Raw genomic sequence first — 21,717 nt, 5'->3', positions numbered from 1 at the left:
GGACAAGGGGTACTCTCTTGCGAATGACCTCATCATTTACAAAGAGAGGATATTTCTAGTCCCAGGTTCTGAGGTGAAGTGCATAGTATTGAGGACTTTCCATGAATCACCCATGCTGGATATCCTGGTTACTTTAAGAACTATAGGTAGGAACGGGAGAGATTCTCTTGGAAGGGTCTCAAGTCTGATGTTCTTCAGTACATCAGAGAGTGTTTTGTTTGCTAGTAGAACAAGCAGGAGCACGGCTTTCCTGCAAGGTTACTTTAGCCGCTTCCTATTCCTGACAGGAAGTGCGAATGCTTGTCTATGGACTTCATCACGAGCTTTCCTAAAGCCCAGGGTAGTGACAACATTTATGTGGTAGTTGATCGGTTGACTAAGTATGCATATTTTTTCCCGATCACGACTACTTATTCAGCTGCACAGGTGGTCGATCTTTTCTTTCATGAGGTATTCAGGATTGCATGGTTTACCACGGAGTATTGTCAATGATAGGGACAGCAGGTTCATGGGTCACTTCTGGCAGGAGTTATTCAGACTTTGGGGACAGAGCTCACTGTGAGTACCAGTTACCACCCCCAGACTAATGGACAGACAGAGATTGTCAACAAATGGGTGGAAGGATACCTGTCGAACTACATTTCAAGGCAGCAAAAGGCTTGGGTGAAATTGTTACACTTGTGCGAGTATTGTTATAATTCCACTCACCACATGACTATTCAGATGACACCTTTTAGAGCCTTGTATGGTTATGATGCACCAAGTTTCTTGGATTTATTGTTGAGTGATTGCAGAGTGCCTAGTGCTGGGGATTTGTTATAGGAGAACCAAGACGTTATGAGAGCTCTTCATGAGAACATCCAGAAAGCTCAAAATCAGCAGAAGCAGTATGCAGATCAAAAGAGGGTTAAGCAAGCATTCGACACTGGAGATATGGTATATCTGATGCTTCGGCCCTACAGGCAGTCCACTCTGAGGAAGAAGGATGCAGAGAAACTCAAGCCACGCTACTATGGACCATTCATGATTGTCAGGGATGTTGGTGAGGTGGCTTATCAGTTAGATTTACCAGCAAATATTAAGGTTCATAATGTGTTCCACGTGTCACGCCTTAAGAAGGCATTGGGACAACATATAGTTCCTTCAGTAGTTCTACCACCCCTGGATGATGAGGGGAAGTTAGTGCTAGTACATGAGGCCATTCTGGAGTTCAGAGAGTGACATTTGCGGAGAAGTGTCATAAGGGAATTTTTGATTAAATGGAAGGATCTGTCGATAGAGGATGTCACTTGGGAGAGTGATGGCATTTTACAGCATCCAGCATTGAGTTTGTTTGAGGACAAGCAAATTCAGGGAGGGCGGACTGTGATGTCCCCATCTTAGTCAGGGCTTGAGAGTTGATGAGTTAGCTTATTTCCTAGACCCTCGTAGGCTAACAGGGTATGGACAGAGGGTCATGGAGACAGTGGATGGAGGATGGTGTTCTTCAGTTCAGTGTTGGGTTCAGTTCAGGCTTTGTTTGAGTTGTTTCTGACTCCATTTGAGGGATTTGCTATTTATAGCATTTTGGCTATTTATAGATGGGAAGATAGCTATTTTTAGACAGGCCCCTAGTCAAATGGATTTTGGGAGCTTTATCTTCAGCTTCTGACAATTCATCTTTTGGAGTCATTTTGAGAGAGAGATTAATTTTTCAGTGAATTACAAGCTATATTTAATTAATGACGTTTATTATAAAGTCACGTTGACTTTTTAATAAAATATTTCACTTAAATTTATTGAAGTGACCTATTATTTTTCTCAATAGTTGGGCGCCCAGATTAAAAGTGTTTTAACACTTATGAGATTTTCTATAACCCTAAAAGCAACCCTAAATAAAAATCGTGGGTTTTGCATAAAGCCGCCCCCTTGAGAAATCAAATTCATTTTAATTGTTGATTAATTGATATCTCATTCCTCTCTAGGTTTTGGAGCTTGAGGGTTTCAGACTGGATTCTTCACTGGAGAACATTTATTCTTTAGGGCATGGTAATGGTTAGACTGTGAAAGATCAGTTGAATTGTTCCAATTGTGGTTGGCTTCATTCAGAAGTCAAATTGATTCAAATTGGGACAAATTTGGCTTCTTACAAGGCAGATTTGTTGTAGGTTTCCTATTTGTTGTTTTGCTGTTAATTTTTATGTGGTTTGGAGGCTTCTTTTCCCAAACACACAGCTTGCTCATTTATTGGCACCATCTTCCCACTGTTTGGGCGTCTTAGTATTAAATAAGAGCAGATCTGAATTGTTTTCAGAATAAAAAATCAGAACTTTGTAAATTGTTGATTGAATCCTTTAAATTCAATAAATTGGCTAAGGACCTATGGGTATGCTTCTAAATTCTCCAGTTTATTGATTCAGCTGATTAATTTCATGTATTCTTTCAATATGTGTTGAAAATTAAAGAAACCCTTCTGCAACTTCTGTCTACTTCTGAAAGACCATCTCTAATAATCAAAACACAAAGAAAAATAATAAATTACAGAAGGTTGAAGAATTGAACCAGCAAGGGTTCATCACATGCATGCATTTTTTTCTACTTGCATATCTAGTTCTCTTTTCTTTGCTGCTTTTGTAACCATCAATAGATACATCTGTTCTCCCTCTTTTTATATTGTCAACCATGCAGATTGATTCCATTTTAGAATAGTCCTTGTCACCATGGTCGATATATTCAGTGCAAAATTTTGAGACTTACAATCATGCATTTGAGCATTCATTAACAAAGTATAACAGGTCTATCTTGGTTGTCCCTCAAAATTGGGGGTCATGGCCCTTGATTTTCACTGCTACTATCACGTAGGCAACTTTGATTTCTCTAGTTCCAATAAACTTTGCCTAGTGGTGTTTGTTGTACTATCATGCCTTGCTTATCAGCATTGTCTCTGTTTATATTGAGCAAGCACTCATTTATATGGTAAATCCTTAAATTGCGGATTCCACCATATTTCATAAAATATTCTTATGATCTTCGATTTAAGCACAAATCTCCAGCTTTCACAATTCATAATTTCTAATTATTTTTTGTGAAATGATTTCTTCATTTTTTAATTCATTAAAGGTAAGCATTTTTACCCCATTTTTAGTCTTTTAACAAATTTTCTCGAGTTTTTGATGAATTTTTTCATTTTTTTTATTATTTTAGAAAAAAAGAGACAAGTTTTGCTATTTGTTATGATGTTTTTTGGTGTTCGTTTTGAAATTTCATTAGTTTATACATATTGTAGGGTTGCATTTATTTTATTTTATTTTTTAAATTCAAAATTGTAGAATTTCTTATAACAGAAAAATCAAATTGCAAGAATGACCCATAGTTCAAGATTAGTGGGTTCTTATACAAACAAAAAATTAAAAATTGATAGAGCATCTCCTTTATGGAAATATACTACGATGCTTGAACAACTTCCAGGAGGTGGGGCATTCATTTGGAATTGTAATGAGTGTGGAACCAATTCGAGAGCTCGAATACTTGAGTGAAAAATCACTTTTGTGCTATTAGTGAGAAAGGGATTACAGTATGTGAAGGGCCAACTCAGAAGAGATTGTCAAACAAAATATATCACATACATTAGAGAAAAACAGAAGCTGATGTTGCAACTGAAAGAGCAAAACTAAGATCTCATTCTTTAGCAAATTAAGTGTAAAAGGGATTAGAGTATGTGAAGGGCCAACTCAAAAGGGATTGTCAAACGAAAAAATTATGGCATACATTAGAGAACAAGAAGCTGATGTTGTGATCGAAAGAGCAAAACTAAGATCTCATCCTTCAGCAAACAAAAAAACAATGAATTTGCCTACAGATTCAGTAATGGCCTCCCAACATCCTTTCTTGGAGACACCCTCTATCCAAGTAGAAGATCCCACTCTTTCTACAAAAGAGGCCCACTGGACAAGGCATTTCAAAATGAAGCAAAAGTCATTACAGAGGAAAAAGTTGCACATTGCATTTATGCCAATGTTCTTCCTTTCAACTTGGTGAGATCACCATATTGGCATGAAATGGTGGCAGCAATCAATAGTGCATCTTCTAGTTTCACAAGTCCTAGGTATAAAGAGGTGTGCACCACCTTATTAACAAGAGAAAAAAATTGTAAAGACATCACTCAAACCAATTAGGGATTAGTGGATTGAAACAGGAGTGTCTATTGTTTCTGATGGATGGAAAGATTGCAAAAACCATCCTTTAATAAATGTTTTTGAAGGCACTTGATTGTGAGGAGCTAATCAAGGATATATGATTCATTTCTAAAATCCTCATTGAATCCATTGAGATGGTGGGTCCTGAAAATGTTGTCCAAATCATTACAATGGAAAAAATTGTAGGGCTGCATGTGCTTTGGTTGAGGAAAGACATGAGCATATTTTTTGGACACAATGCATCATACACTCCCTTAACTTGGTGATCCAGGCAATTGGCACTCAAATAGAGTGGGTAAAAGCTATATACCAAGAGGGTGAGGAGATCCAAATGTTTGTGACAAACGACCAAATGTCACAAGGCATTTTCAAGACTTCCTCAAATTTGGAATTGTTGAAGGTAAATTTTATTTATTTTTTAATTTTATTTATGCCATGGTTAATATGTATATAATATTTTTAAATGTGTTATTAAAATATTTTTTACATGATGCTAAGTTGTTGAGAGACGATTCGCACCAGACATAATCGTATTGAGACGACTTGTGAAGGTGCGATAGGCATTGGGTGCCATGATTATTAGCAACCAATGGAGTATTTGGAAGCAATCAAATTCAAAGAAAGCCTACAAGGTCAAGTCATTGATCCTCGATGACAATTGGTGAGCTTGTGAGGAATATCTCTTGAATTTCACCAAGCCTATCATGAGTATCATCAAGTTTATGGATACAAATTGGCCATGTTTAGGGGAGATCTATGATGGCATTAACTCCATGATAGAAAAAGGCATAATAGCACAAAAAGAGAATGAACGCGAAGAAACATTTTTCCAAAGTGTGGGGAAAATCACTCATCATCATTGGAACAAGATGAACATACCATTGCACCTCCTTGCATATGCATCATCTACCAAATACTATAGCTCATGAATACTTGCTTTGCCAAGGAGAACTCCACCATAAAGAGACAATGAAGTTGCTAATGGGTACAAGCAGACATTCAAAAGACTCTTCTCAAATCCAAAAGTGGTGGAAAATGTTAGGAAGGAGTTTGGCTTGTTCATCTCACCATGAAATCATAGTATTTGTGCTCTTCAAGACCAATACACTATAGATGCTCGTACATGGTGGTACCTCCATGGGCAAGATTATTTATTCCTCCAACCTCTTACAATCAAGATTCTATCACAAATATTTTTTATTTTTTAAAATTTGTATTGTAGAATTCAGTACTTACCATTCTTTAATTTATTTTGTATTTTTTATTGTTAAGTTGTGTTGGTTTTCTCTCTGACTTCAACAGGTTCTAAGTTCTTCTTCCACTAAATGGAATTGGAGTACATACTCCTTTATTCACTCAGTGAAGCATAACCAGTTGACTGCAAAAAAAGCAAAAGAATTGGTTTATGTCCATCCTAATTTGCATCCTCTGTCACATAAGCAAGAACACTACAAGGGTGGTTCAATGAAGCACTGGGACATAGCCCCTAAGTATACCAACTCGGATGCATCTATTCAAGAGCTTGCGAGAGACTATTGATGATGATGATGTGATGATGATGATGAAACACTTACAGATGATGCACCTAATAGGAGTGGCAATGCATTTACTTGTGGTTCAAATAATGTTGAACTTGAACCAAACAATGACCTTGACCTGGATCCTTTTGATGATTGATGAAGATTGAAGACAATTATTATTTTTCATTGAATTTATTTCAATTTTGTAATTGTAATGATTTTCATTTGAATTGTGACCCTGGACATATATGATATTTATTATATGGCATATGACATAATATTCAAATTCTAAAGCATCAATTGGCATTTGGCATTTGGCATTTGGCATTGATCAATGATGAAGTATCATTCTATCAAACATATTTACAATTATGAATATTTTTTAATTTTTGTGTGTGTATATATCGTACCCAAGAAGAAGAAAAATATTTGCCATACCAACATACCCGTATCCCATACCTGCTCCTGTACCTAGACCGCCAACTTAGCATAAAATGAGTATTCATAAACTATCTGTTCCCCTGATAAACATTCCCTGTCATACACAAATGTGCATCTATGATAGGGTCATGTATTGAAAGTTCAACCGGAACACACCAAGCCTTGATATTAATAACAGCTCTAATGTGAACTTTCTTTTGATGTATCAGGCAGATGTGTATCATAAAATCTCAACAGACTATGGGATAGCATTCACTATAAATTGGGTGCTTCTCAAATATAAAATCACTAAAGCAATGGATATAATGACTCGGACAAAGTTTAGCTTGATAATTGGACAATTGGACTAACACTGTAAATAAAAAATGGTCAAGACATTCCATGAACAATCTCAGAAAGTGTAAAGGTTCCAAAATCTCAATTACTTCAATGATTGGGTCAACATTACACAAGGTGTTCCTCTCCTGGTATAAAACAAGATTCTTTTCAACAAATATGTGGCTTAGAACGACCCATCACCATCCAATAGATCAATTTGACTATTACAGTATTAGTCCAGCCATCTGATTCGATAAAACTCTATTAGTACTCAAAATCCAACCAACAGTTTTCATGATCTTCTTAATTGTCAACCACTCCTTCAAAGGCAGTACATATGTTTTCAAAATTGGAGCTCTCGTAGCTTAAAGGAGCTCCATTATTTCTCAGACCATACTTCATGAATGTGGTAACTTAACAACATGTAAGAGAATCACACATGCATATGATGGATTGGTGTAATGTCCCCTCTTTCTAGATAGGATCAATGATCAAAAGTTAGTCTATCAATGAGTCCTCGTAGACTAATGAGATGGCTAGAGGACATTTATAATGGTGTTTTCCTCGAGATTCAGTTACCATTTCAGAGTATTTTGGGATTGAGCCAATTCTCGATTGTGTCACCTTCAGAATGCCAAACTTGAAACTACATTAAATATCATCAGAAAGTGAAAAATCCTAGAGAGAGAGTGAGGTGCTTCCTTGCCAGGTATCCATGAAGAGAGAGAAAAGAGCAAATTAAAAGAGATATTAAAGTTGATGCATAGAACTTCATAATTTCCCTTTTGAGTCACTTAAAACACATTTATATTATAAAGTTTTCACCTTTCCTAAGTACCTATTCCTAATGACAGTGTGAAAGGGGAAGTGAAAGATAAAAGGTTGGTTTAAGTGGAAAAGCATATAACTTAAAGTGAGCGCTCCTAAGCGGAAGAATTGCTACAGAAAAAAAAGTAATTATTAATTAAAATATTCATAAAATCTAATTGAGCTGTTAGAGTTTCAGCCCTAATTAGGGCGTAGTTTGGGAGATCTATTAAAAGGAAAAATTGGAAGCTAAATTATGATGTTGGATATTACTCTTTCTTTCTCGCCTCCCTTGAAGAGCTTGTGTGACCTTAGGGTTTTGGAGATGGAAACCTCCAGTGTTTTGCACATCTGCAGCTGTGAGAGACCAGCCAAGGGTGTGCAGAGGAACTCCAATATCAGGGGTTTCTATTGGGTATCAAAGTAAACAAGTTTTGCTATGAAAATCTGAAGCCTCCTGCTTGCTTGTGTGTGAGGCCGTACTTTCTTGGTTTGGAAGGTTTTGGTGATATCTTTTTGGATCATCTTTGCACAAAGGATATATTGGCACATGAGAACAAGCCGTGTGAAGACTTAGCAGCAGTTTTGAAGATTTTTTGTGGACCTGTTGAAGAGTCTTCATTAGTGGCTGTAGTGAGGTGGCTGCTTGGCAGGCTGACCTCCTCTACAATTCCTTGGGTGTTCATCTTTGTCATTAACTTCACTCTTGGTGGCTATTCTTCATCGTACTACCATTCTCAACACAACAGATCAGTTCTTCAGGGCTGTAGCAGTCAAAAAGAGGTTCAAAACTCAGAAAATCAGACCCTTATCAGGCTGTACCAGTCGTGGCATGTGGGGTCTCTCAGCAATCAAACGCTGAAAGTTGAAATTTGCATGTTATCCCAGTGTGAACACCTACAACAGACCTTTGTGTGACAGCAGTATGGAAAGGATAGAAGCAGATTTCTGATCTCTGTAAATCATTTTCTGAGTCTGCACCTTGGTTGTGTGCTATCCCACAGAGCTTAGCTTATTAACTCCTCAAACTACCAGGTATATTTGGTAGTGATTTAAAGACCATATTTACTCTGTAATAGCATTCTTGTCCTAAGGTTCATGTACTTGTTTACAACAGAAATATGATTGAAACACTAAGCTTGACTGTGATTTCTAAATCAGTTTTCAGTTTACTTCTTGTTATTAGAGATAGTATTTATCTTCTCTCTTTCAAAACTTCAAACACAAACCAAAAAATACATCTTCTGCAACTTCTGTCTAGCTCTGGAAGACCATCAAAAACAAGAGAATATAGTTTATTAAATTAAAGTTCACAAGCAAGTTTACTAAGTGACAGATTCTAGTGTTCTACACGTGGTGGGACATTACAATTGGCTATCATCCTCTTCCCTCACTGCAATACCATACCAAGCTGGCTTCCCAGCAATCCAGTGTTCATTTTTTTTCAAGATTATTCAACAAACAAAGGTAATTTGGACATGGATTTTCCTTTCAAGTCCTCTCACATTCATCTCTCTCAAACTTTCATCTGCTTTTTATATTTGGCTAACCATATTTTGAGTGCAACCAATCTTCTGCACAAAAACTGTGTTTTCAAACGAAATTATAAACCTGCATAATTTTGCATGCATATATTACAGCAGCGGTGAAAATCCTCCACCCCCCCTCGCAAACCCTCTTTAGATTCTTTCAACTTTATTCCTCCAACATTTATGACACGGTTTAGCCAGTATTACATGGATATAAATACAAATATGGCTAACTTAAGAGGCCTCTAGAGATACAGATATACATATATGATATATGTATACAAACATTAGCACAAATTGTTTTACCACTGTTGGTGTAAATAATTATTCATCATGGATATTATTACACTATACTTAAGTTTACTTAGGAAATGCAATTCATAGTAGTTTGGGTATGAGACACTTGGGTGTTTGTGCCACATTGTGATAGTGTGTGTAGGAGAATTTCCACATTTTTATGGTGTTGATCTTGTTACTGCTCTATCATATCCACTTATTGTGGAGTGATAATTCCACCTTCGGTGGGTGATCCACCTCATGTGGGATATTTTATTGTTTCTCCTACCTACCACACCTATTTCCTACCTACCCTTGTTTCTTATTGAGCCACATGTCAAGTTTGTGTGATCACATATCCATATAGCCTTGCCTATATAAGCAGGCTCATCTACATTGTATGTACGGACAATCATTGAAAATCTTGTAATGATCCAGTTGATCATATTTTGCATCTTGATAGAATACAGTTTATTCCTATCATCTATTTTGTTATCTCTTATTTGTGCTTTCCATTGCCTCTAGATCTTGGTGAAATCTCACAACCACAAATATAATTTAGAGACAGGATATTTCCACAGTCCCATAAATGTGAATGAGAATGCTTCTGGTAATAACCATGTGACTATTTTTTGCATCAAAGTTTTGCATCGCACTCTACAATACACCATCAGAAAGCGTAATCTAAAACATCACACAGTTGTTACCTGAAGCATTCTCCCTCACTAATATAAGTTGTAAAAAGTAAATTTTCATTACTAGAGAAGTTATATAAATCATTGCTGTTGTATCTCAAAACATTTATAGATATAATTTCAAAATCAAACAAATACATGATAGAATCCCAGACTATCAAAAGTTTCATCACTATTCTACTGAACCTAGTGTTCCACATCATCTAGATTCTCCAGAGAGATAGAATAGTTGTGCATAGGATACAACTAACAGCCACACTCCCACAATATTGTTAAAGATGTAAAAACCCAAAGAGATGAGGCAATCAAATGGATTTCCACAGCATCTGGCTGGTAAGAATTGAAAATTCCAATGGAGCTACTAAAGGAAATCATTGTCAAGTTGAAGGCAAAGCTTGGAAGAATCATCTTAAATGTAAAGAAGCAGAGAACTTAGCTTACCGTTTTGATTTTGGTAAATTTACCAACATTAGAACAGGACTAGCTTTGCTGAAAAGCCTCAAAATCACTAAAGCAAACTATTAGATAAATCCAGGCAAAAAAGGCAATTCAACACCTGTCATTGAGGAAGATTCAAAAAAAGATTATGCAAACTGGTGCCCTAAGAGCATAAGCATCGACATAAATGATATTCTGAAAGACTTCCAAAAAGCTAGACTCAGGCATATCAAAGAGGAGGTAAAACATGCATAACAAAGAACTTTTTTGATAGACTAAAAGCTCTATGGGGAGAATGGCAAACAGGTACGTGGAACAAATTACTGTTGAAACAATTAGTCGTCAGTATAAACAGAAGGAACACCTCTGAAGCTTATCAAATACTTTAAGAAAAATATATTTAACAATCTCTTCCCCAATTAATGTAGTCAGTGTACAATTCCTATTATTATGTTTTGATAATATGGTTTATCTGACTATGTATTAATGCTTGGTCACCTTCAGATAGTTATTAGTCAGTTAAAAGTTGTGTTCCTCTTGGCAGCCGTCAGGTTCTTTGAATAGATTTTGTATCGTCAATAAAAGCAGTATGATCTAGTCAGATCAACTCCGGTACTCGGGTGACCATCTCTGGTCTCCTTCTGTAATAACTTCATGTGCAAATAAAGATATACTTTTACTCCTACATTTGGTATGCATTATTAATTCTGTTTGCTATTTTGAGTATCCATTTTCTCTGATAGAAGAATAAACAATCAATATGCTTCTTTTAAATTATAGCAGAATGACAGATTGATTAATGAAAGGCCATCATCCTCTAAATGAATGAAAAGCCACAATTGGTTGCCAAGAGTAAGAGAAGGAATATTGAGCCTATCAGAAAGTTTAAGGAATAAAATATCTAACAATCTGTATCCCACAAAAACACTTATTTGAAATGAACTCAGAATATGACAAATCAGTTAATGATTGTGGATCATCCTCTAAACAACTGAGACACTGAAGGATTGATGAGACACTGGAGGCTTGGAAAAGAACATAAAATATAAGCACTTGGAACTCAAAGCCTATAGAAACAAGGTGATTCCACTCAAAACAGAGTGAAAGAAAAATAGGTGAGATTCAAAGATGACATCCAAAACATTCTTGTGTGAACTGCTTAGTAAGGATGAAGGTTTAGCAGTTGGACCCAACAGCCCCCAACGGTGTTTTCATTTTACTAGTGATAGTGTAAGTACCGTGCAAATGTCTTATGGTTAGCAAATCCTTACATTTTTCAGCTTCAAACAAAATCCGAAAGTAATTTTAAAAAAACAAGTTCAAATATGCCCAAAAAAATACATAAGAGCTGAGAAAATTAAGTAGAAAATATTGCAGGATTCATACAACATGCGAGCTCAAAACTGAAATAAACCTACAAGAAATTCAACAAGGCAAAAAAAAGTTGACTTTCTGGCTTACTCTAGTCACGTAAATCTTATTGATATTCAATTTGTTGAGATTTCAATAAATAGCATGCCTCTCGAGTAAAAGTGGAATTTATGTAATAAACACAAAACGACCCAAAAATAGAAAAAAAATGAATTTGCTTTGACAACTGGGAGAAGTTTGTGACTTTTAAAAAAGGTATTTCTCATATGGGTTGGATTTGAATCTTGAAGATAAGTGATACACTTGCGTTCTACTTGTCGGATATCTACTAGCTAATTCTAACTATATAGTTTAGTTTTATAAAAGCAAAGGTAATTTTTTATGTCACCATGAGGTGAGACACAAGAAGATTGTTTTCCCATTTGCATTTTGTTCCACAAGGTGCACAACATGTGACTTACACTGTGGAGTATACATATCTTCACCATTAGGCCAAGGAAGGTTGTATAGTACATAAAAAAGAACGTCACCAAGAAAAGTCATAAGTTGACATTTGAAAAGTCAAAAGGCTCACCTGGAAAAGAGTCTCGCTTGTACGGTTATAGGGGTGCAGAGAGCGTATTAACTCTTGAGCTGATGGTGCTTGCTTTCCTTGCTAAATAACAGAATGTTACCAACCATGAATATATTACGAGAAGAAAAATAAGATTCACAACTAAAACAGTATTTGCAAATCATCCATATACAGCAGCACAATAACAATTGCAAAATAACAACCATTATTTATTTGCAAACCTCTGTGGGCTTTCCAACAGAAAATCCATCAAGGAACAGATTGACAGCAAAAGAAGCCTCGTGCTCTGCCAAAGAAAAATTAAATCAACAAAGAATTTATTGCACAAAATAAAACCTCTAAAATGTCAACTTATAATGCACAAGACATGATATTGATTATGCAACCTAAACAAAGTGAGTATGGCTCAACACACCAGATGTTGTTGGAGAGCCTTTGGAGGTTGTTGATAAAAGTGAATGTGTATTGTGATCAACATTGATCTTTGGCAAAGTAACCTGCACAAGTAGATAATTTTGGTACCCTCTTAAAATTATTGATCACAATAAAGTGAAATGTAACAAATGTCATTTGATACAACAATTTTTTCTTCATACAAAATAGTAAAATACATAACAGAAAAAGCAATCTTATCAATGTCACAAATGAACAAAGTTGATTAATGAGACTTGAAAGCATGGCAAGTTACAATAACATATAGGATCTATGATGGAACTCCAAGATTGAAAAAAGTACTAACACATAATAAAAAGCCAAAATGATGGTTATGAATCCAAAAAAGTTAACTCCAGAGAGGCCCAAAAAGATAAAGCCATATGATTCAAGTACACATAGCCATGTGAAAGGAAGATCAACATGCAAGCAAAGGCAGTCGACAGAAACATAAGGGGAGTTCAAAGTTGTCTCTAGTTTGTATCAAAGTTCAAAGTTACAGGACCAATAACTTCTCCATCTACTGTTCTACATGGGACAAAATAGGATCTAATGATGCCCATAGGAAAAATTGATGGGCTAAGAGAACCCATATAGACAATCCTACATTGGTGAATAACAAATGTTCAAAAAGTAGAGATAAAACAGTGATGTCAACATATACTTAAAACCTAGATTATGAGCAATAAAACCTAAATGTGTAATGTCCCCATTCCGGACCTGAGGACAACTAGATTCGATAAACAATTAAAAAAAATTTAATTAAAGATTTAAACTAATCATTATGGGAACTAGCATGATATTAAGGAAACATTACATTGATATACAGTAAACAGTTGAGAAAGCTCCTTGTATCATCTTTACAAAGGATGATAGTCTACAATACATGAACAAAGCCAATACAAAGAATGACACATAACTAAGGTATAGGGTCGCCATCATCACTGGTGGTTAACAATTAACAAGGATAGGCAAGTTAGACAACTATGTGAATAGGAACATCAACTGTGTTAAACAGAAGGCAATCAAGAATATATTAATAAGAGGCCGTGATTATATAAGACACAAAAACAGCAATCAACACAACGAAGGCAGCAGTAAATAAAGAGCAGCGATTTCCATGACTAGAGAAAGAATCACCAAGCTTGCAAAACTCGGCGAGCAATTCAAAAACTCGCGAGTAATCGCGATCCATAATGTCGCACGAGTTAATCGCGGAAATACTCGGTGCGATTTTTTCATATACTCGCCGCGATTTTTTTGGCAAATACTCGCCGTTAATGGCCAAAACCCGCCCGAAACGCGGCACAAAATGCGAGAAAAACGCGACTTAAGTCGCAGGCAAAAAAAAAAACCGAAGTCTTTATTCCATTTAGTGGCTCGCGCGACTCCGGAAGGCAAAAAACGCCACGCGATTTGCAGTAGGGTTTGCATTTGCACGCGCGACCAGGTTTTTACTTGTTTATTCGTGATCTTTTTGTATTGTTTTATTTCGAATTCACAGTCATTTTAAATTTTAATCGAATGACTGTGTATTACACAGTCAAAATGATTGTGTATTGTTTGCATTTGCACGCACGACCAAGTATCTTTTTGTATTGTTTTATTTCGAATGACTAAGACTGTGTAATACACAGTCATTTGAAAATGACTGTGTATTACACAGTCTTAGTCATTTCAAATGACTGTGTATTACACAGTCATCATTAGATTCATTACACAGTCACAGTCATTTGAAAATGACTGTGTATTACACAGTCACAGTCATTTCAAATGACTGTGTAATACACAATCATTAGTAATTACAGTCAATTCAAATGACTGTGTATTACACAGTCATCAGTCATTTGAAATGACTGTGTAATACACAGTCATTTCAAAATGACTGTGTATTACACAGTCACAGTCATTTCAAATGACTATGTAATACACAGTCATTTCAAATTTTCAAATGACTGTGTATTACACAGTCATCATTACACAATCACAGTCATTTCAATTTTCAAATGACTGTGTAATACACAGTCATTTCAAATTTTCAAATGACTGTGTATTACACAGTCATCATTACACAGTCACAGTCATTTCAAATGACTGTGTAATACACATTCATTTTCAAATGACTGTGTAATACACATTCATTTTCAAATGACTGTGTATTACACAGTCATCAGTCATTACAGTCATTTCAAATGAGAAATAGCTGTGTATTACACAGTCATTTTCAAATGACTGTGTATTGATACACAGTCATTACAGTCATTTCAAAATTTCAAATGACTGATGACTGTGTAATACACAGTCATTTTCAAATGACTGATGACTGTGTAATACACGGTCATTTCAAATTTTGAAATGACTGTGTAATACACGGTCATTTCAAATTTTGAAATGACTGTGTAATACACGGTCATTTCAAATTTTGAAATGACTGTGTAATACATAGTCATTTTCAAATGACAGATGACTATGTAATACATTAATCATAAATGTACATTGTAATTAATGACTGTGTATTACACAGTCAATTGTGAAATACTCATAGTCATTTGAAATGACCGTCAACTGTGTAATGTCAATGTGTATTAAAGTATTTCATTTAAATTTAAATTTGAAGTTAAAAACTTAAAAAAATACACAACCAATTAAAAATTTTAATTTTAGAGAGTCATCTATTAATAGATGACTGTAAATAAAATACAGTTATACAGTCATTGTAATTTTTGGATGTTTGTGATTTTTTTTGGTAACAATATTATTTATCTCTAAATGTTGCCTCTCTTTTGCTAGGTTCTTTTCCACATCTTTTTGAAAGAAAATGGATTCAGCTTCTACATTTAAAGTTGGTGGCAAAAAGAGAGACCCTTGTTGGAAACATGGGAGACCAGGTCCAAAACGAGGAGATGTTTTTTGCAACCATTGCAAAAAAATTGTAAAAGGTGGCATTAATAGGTTCAAATATCACCTTGCAAAAATTCAATGCCGAGATACCACAAGCTGTACGGAATGTACTGAAGAGGCTACGAGAGATGCAATAGCAACGCTTGAAGCATATGATCAAAGGAAGGCAACAAAAAAGAGAACAGCAGAGGCAATGGCAGCCCCAAGGGCAGATTTGAGTTCCATGGGGTCACATACAGATGTGGGGACATCTGGTTCTTCCCTTGGGCCACGGATACGAGCAAAGGGAACTTTGGACAGCAACATGGAAAACTTCTTTATTCCACGTAACACTCCTGGTGCACAACCTGGATTGCTTGGCACTGCATGGAATAAAGAGGCTCACCAACAAGCCAAGGTGGCGTGTGCTAGATTTTTTATCTACAACGATGTTCCGTTCAATGCTATTTCTAGTCCATCTTGGGACCAATTGGTCACCGCGTTGACTGTGGCAGGTAAGGGGTTCAAATCCCCAAGCCGTTACGAGGTAAGTGGACCGTTATTGCAGGATGAGGTCCAAAACACTCATGCATTAGTGGAAGAGCAAAGGACTATTTGGGAAAAGAATGGCTGCACCATTCTTTCTGATGGATGGACAGATGGTAGGAACAGGACACTCATCAACTTTCTAGTTGCTTCAGGAGGACAGTTAGTATTTTTAAAATCAATTGATGCCTCCAATGAAGTGAAGAATGCGGAGACCTTGTGCAACATGTTGGATGAAGTGGTGATGGATGTGGGAGTGCAGAATGTCATCCAAGTTGTGACTGATAATGCAGCTGCATATGTGGCAGCCGGCAAACTTCTAATGGCTAGACATTCGACATTATTTTGGAGCCCTTGTGCTGCCCATTGTCTTGACTTGCTCCTTGAGGACATAGGGAAACTAAGTTGGGTAAAGAAAGTGGTTGAAGATGGAAGGAATATCACCAAATACATCTACAATCACACATGGGTCCTGAATCTTATGAGAGAGCACACTGAAGGTAAGGATCTTGTGCGGTCGGGGGTCACACACTTTGCTACCAATTTCCTCACCTTGCAGAGCATACTTGCTACATTGCCCAACCTGAAGCGGATGTTCGTGAGTGAAAGATGGTTGGGGAGTCCTTATGCTACAAAGCCTGAAGCAGAGAAGGTTGTGATTGCCATTTTTGATACTAATTTTGCCAAGATAGTGGAGGAGATCATCAATGTAAGTTTTGAAACTTTAATTGATGATTTATTATTTAATTTTCTAATATTTCAATCTGCTGATTTTGTTAGATTTTTTATATCTAGGTGTCGGAACCGTTGGTGAGGGTGCTACGAATGGTGGATGGGGATCATAACTCCATGGGGTATCTATATGAGGCCATGGATAAGGCCAAAGAGGCGATTCAACACTTGTATGGGTCAAACAAGACCAAGTATGAACCCATATGGCGCATAATTGATCGGAGGTGGAACCATCAACTCCACCAACATATTCATGCTGCTGCCTACTTCTTGAATCCCAAGTTTTTTTACTCTCCGAGTTTCAGAGCAGATGCAGAGGTTAGAATTGGCCTTGACACATGCATTCGGAGATTAGTTGATGATGAGATCCTTCGAGACCTGATACTTGATGAGTTGCAGAGTTATAAGAAGGCCTTAGGGGAATTGTTTTCTTCACCTGATTGCAAACGTAGGAGAGCCACCTTACGACCAGGTAAAAAAAAACATATGTTTAATTTTTACCATTTATTTCTCTCTTTAAGATTATTGAAATCTTTACAAGTTATAAATCACATTTTGTATCCTTGCAGATTTGTGGTGGGAAGATTATGGTGCCACAACGCCTAATCTTCAAAAGCTTGCCATCCGCATATTATCACAGCCTTGTAGTGCTTCTGGTTGTGAGCGCAACTAGAGTGTTTTTGAGAACATCCACACAAAAAAGCGCAATAGGTTGACTCAACAACGCTTGAATGATCTTGTCTATGTGCGGTACAACATTCGATTACATGAGAAGAAGGTGCTAGGGCAAGATTCACATGAAGCACTTGACTTGGATGACATTGATCCATATGCAGCAGAATGGGTTGCTTCTCCTGATGATGTTGATAATGATTTGGATCCATTCCTTACTAATGAGCAGCTGAGTGAGTTGGAGAGGGCAGGAGAGGAATGGGATGCGGAAGTGGCAGCACGTGAGGAGGAGCAGGAGGTTGATCATGCAGCAGAGGCACCTGTTAGTGTTCAGGATGTTGCCACTACTTCAGCACCACCCACCCAGCGGCCACAATCTGTTTTCAGCTTTAGTCGTAGACGCAATTTATGATTTCTTATTTTCATTGATACCAAACTTTGAACTTGATATGTAATCAGAATTTCAGAGGTTCTTGTTTTGTGGTCTATGACTCTATAACTCTATGAGACTGTCACTATGATACGTTGTTATGTATTGAACTCTTATACATATGTTGCACTTGGTTTTTGGTTTATGCTATGATACTTGCATTTGTTGCTATGTATTACCAAAAAAATTTGATTTATATATCATGGAAATCATATATGTTATACAAATTTGGTGTAAATGTGTGTTTTTGAATTATATATTAAAAAAAAATGTATTTTCAAATGTTCGATAAAGTTGCCGAGTTTTGCCGAATTTTTTGCCGAGTTTTGGCGAGTCCCGAGTTTTTAAAATTTTTTGGCCTTGCCGAGTTATTGCAAAATCCGAGTTTTTCATCTATGAGAATCACAAAGACCAACTTTATAATATTAAAATAGTAGCGAAATGTTTATATCAAACAAACAGCAATCAAGATAACAGCGATCATGTATATATTAATAGTAACAATTAAAATGAAGGTAAGATTTGCTTATATCAAACAAATAGCAATCAGATCTTTGACAAGCAAACAACGAGTTGTTAAGAGAAGTCGAACAAATATTAAACCGTCATTATGGTGACAAACAAAAGGTGGTGGTTACTATTTAATATGCAAAACAAGTTTATTAGTTACGGTTCATTTAGATATGGTGTGTTTTCTATTAAGGGAGCGAGTATTGTTTGTTAGCAAATGGTAACAAAAAGAAAGGAAGCCTACCCTTGAATAAATGCCTCCCTCCATAAAGTCGCCTCTTTCCAAAAGGCATGAGAAGATATAAAGGAAGGAGGGGTGGAGAGCAGATCGGGGGTAGCTGTGTTCAGTGTAAAGACATTCAAGCAGACGTAAGGGAAGTGCAAGGAGAACAAGGGTGCTGTGTGTAAGCAGTGAAGAATACCATCATATGCACCAAAAAGATTGATGAGAATTGCAAATTCATGAAGGACGTATATAAGAAGTAAGAGCAAAAATCCATGCAATGATGTTGCCATGTTTATGATCAGACTTGTGAAATAAGATTGTGCATGATTTGGATCAGATTTGTGAAGAACATTGTGTGGCATCTGAATGAATGCAGAAGAAATTCACACCGATTAGAGGTATATATAATTTTCATACACAACCAAGTGCTAAGAAAGCCAACAAAGGTGGTGTATCCACCGTTCTCCAAGGCCTTTGACGCATGTAAAGAATTATTAAGCAAACAGGAGCAATGTCCATCCACATCACAGGAGAAGAATGAATCAAGATCAGACACAGCAACATATTGAAGCATAGCCTCTCCTTCAATCATCTTATGATATAATAAGTACAAATCAGGCACTATGAACTTAAGGTTAAATGATTACATCAGCCAGCAACTCAATCACTAGGAGCACTTATAAGACAAGATCAGAGCATATCTCCCATTGTCAAATCAGAGAAAGCTATCAAGATAAGTTCTACCTTCCAAACTATTCTTAGAATTTTTAAGTTAAATATTATTATGAAATGTCTTCAGATTTGATAAATTATATTTACTAATGTACTACAATTCTCACCTAAAGTTGGAATTGTTGTCTCAGGGCTAAATTAAGATAAATCGCAAAAGGGGGGACATTACAAAATGACCCTCAATGCGGAGTATCTGGTCCACCATATTTGATACAAGAATAAGAGGACCGATGAGCCTTAGTTCTTACGCATGAAGAGGGTAGGCAATATATCCCTATTCTATCTCCATTTGTGTTTGAAACTCAACATCTAAAGTTTGATTGACCTTCAAACATCTAGAATAGATTAAAAGGAGATTAGACTCAATTTCTAAAAGCGAAAACCTCTGAAAGGTAAGGATTCAAGCACCTTTTGTTGAGATAATGGAAGGAGGTGGTTAAGGAACCTTCCAAGTCCCTATACAAATAATGACATCTCTATCATATCCATGGTAGACAAGGAGCTTGAAATAAAGTGCTTCAACACCCTATTGGAAAGAATAAAGGCTGGATATGTTATCACCTTATGTATTTTGATGTTGTAGATAGTCATAATGCACAATGGTGGCATCAACATTTAGCAAAAGATACTTACCATTGAAAACCAACTAGGTAATGATACACTACCAAGGAAAGATCCTAATAGACACAAGCACACCAAGGTTGGACTCACAACTCCTAGCGAACCCATTACAAGTTACACAAGGTGTAAATATTTCCACTTCATAACTTGCAAACTTTGCAACTTTGGCAAAGTAATATGTGAATGCAAATCTTGTCAAGTTCAGCATAAATAAAAAGGAAAATTTGGGGTGTTGACATGGCACATGGCACATGGCACGTGGCACATTATCTTTCAAATCAATAATTGGCCAAGATATCTAAAATGGTTGGAATAGGAATAAATATTGTAACCATTCCATCTGGTAGTTATTGCAAATTTTATAACTTACATCTTCTCATTGGATCAATAAGTGATTAAATGTTATGCAAATTCCATCTATGTACCAAATTTTCAATGCCAAGCAATCCATCTCTAAAGTCATCCCACATGAAAAACACGATCCTAAATTTGTAAATCTATCATTGTACAAAAACATATATCATGTTCATGATGCTAGAAGAGTTTTACTTGGTAACATCTGTTCTCCTTGAACATGTAGTGGTGCTTAAGCATTAGTTTCTGCAATTATATTGCATGTTAGAAAATAATTTGCAGATTATTTAGATAGGCCAATCCATTCAATATTCTATAAATCCTAGAATATGTAATGTTGCTTTAGTTTAATTTTTGAAATTGTACTGCATGCTAAATATAATTTGCAAATTATTGAGATAAATCCATCAACTATGTATTATATGAATTGTTCTTCATGCAAACTCCTCATCTTGGCACACAGCATTCGTATTGAAGTACTCATCTAAAGTGGTCTCTATATCACATTCTACAAGTCAAGCAATCCAACTCAAAATTCTACCCATGGGGAAAAAATCTGTCTTAGTCTCAACGTTCAGATTTCTACATGTATCCCATGTTCATGATGAATGGAAGAGCTTTACTTGTTACCAGATGTTCTCTTTTCACAAGCAATGATGCTTATGCATTTGTTCTTGCAATTCCATTGCATGTTCAATATAACTTGCAAATTATATTGATAGACTATTCTACTAACTAGTTTGTGAATTCTCCTCTATGCAAAATCCTAGGTTCAACAAGAACCATTGGTATCAAAGCACTCTTGTCTAGAGTCTCAATTCCTAACAATATGTCCTATAAATTCTCCTTTTCACTCCTAGTCATGCATGAATACTCACTAACTATAATGCAAAGAAGGCATATAACCAAGCTCCATTTCAAACTGTCCAATAGACTAACAACATAAAGTCAAGATATCAAATGATGTGACAATACACCTTAGCAAAAGTCCAAAAGACCATCCAAGAAGCTTTTTGGGAGATTAGAGAACAGAACTTTTCTCACAATTATGTGACCTAATGCTTCAAATAGGTCCCACAACATCCACTATGGCTACTATTCCTTTTCAGCACTAAAGTCCAATCAAAGGTACAAATCAATCTCCTAATCCCAATGTTCCAAGGCAAAACTAGCACTAAGGCACTACAAAAATGGCTTCAACAATTTGAAGCATACTGCAGTATCAATAAGCCCACATATGCAAAAAAAGATCATCTTTGCAAAATTAACTATGTTCAAGTTGGTTCTCTATTGGTGGAACTACTATGTTATCAAGTTCTCCCAGAACCTCACCCACAATACCCATATGGGTTTGGTCTAGGTCAAAGGGTCAAGATAGCTTTGAGTTTGCCTAGGGTCTGGCCTAGGCACCCCAAGTTCACTACCTAGGCTATTCTCG

General features: G+C 36.2%; 1 protein-coding gene across 5 annotated transcripts in view; it reads right to left on the bottom strand.

Annotated features, from left to right (window-relative positions):
• Positions 1–21,717, bottom strand: part of LOC131046295 (protein PHYTOCHROME-DEPENDENT LATE-FLOWERING) — a 125,179-nt gene that overhangs the window by 75,300 nt on the left and 28,162 nt on the right. For 4 of the 5 annotated variants that reach the window (XM_057980001.2, XM_057980003.2, XM_057980000.2 and 1 more), the window contains exons 3-5: positions 12,560–12,641; positions 12,366–12,430; positions 12,145–12,225 (exon numbers count right to left, since the gene is read on the bottom strand). In XM_057980001.2, coding sequence (XP_057835984.1) covers positions 12,145–12,225; positions 12,366–12,430; positions 12,560–12,641 — 228 coding nt within the window. Of the gene's footprint in view, positions 1–12,144; positions 12,226–12,347; positions 12,431–12,559; positions 12,642–21,717 lie in introns of those variants that run through there. The other variant, XM_057980004.2, reaches the window with a different exon arrangement.

This window comes from Cryptomeria japonica, chromosome 2 (assembly GCF_030272615.1).
Source record: "Cryptomeria japonica chromosome 2, Sugi_1.0, whole genome shotgun sequence".
NCBI lineage: Eukaryota > Viridiplantae > Streptophyta > Pinopsida > Cupressales > Cupressaceae > Cryptomeria > Cryptomeria japonica.
Note: the sequence above shows the minus strand (reverse complement) of the source record. Positions and strands in the feature narration are given on the sequence as shown.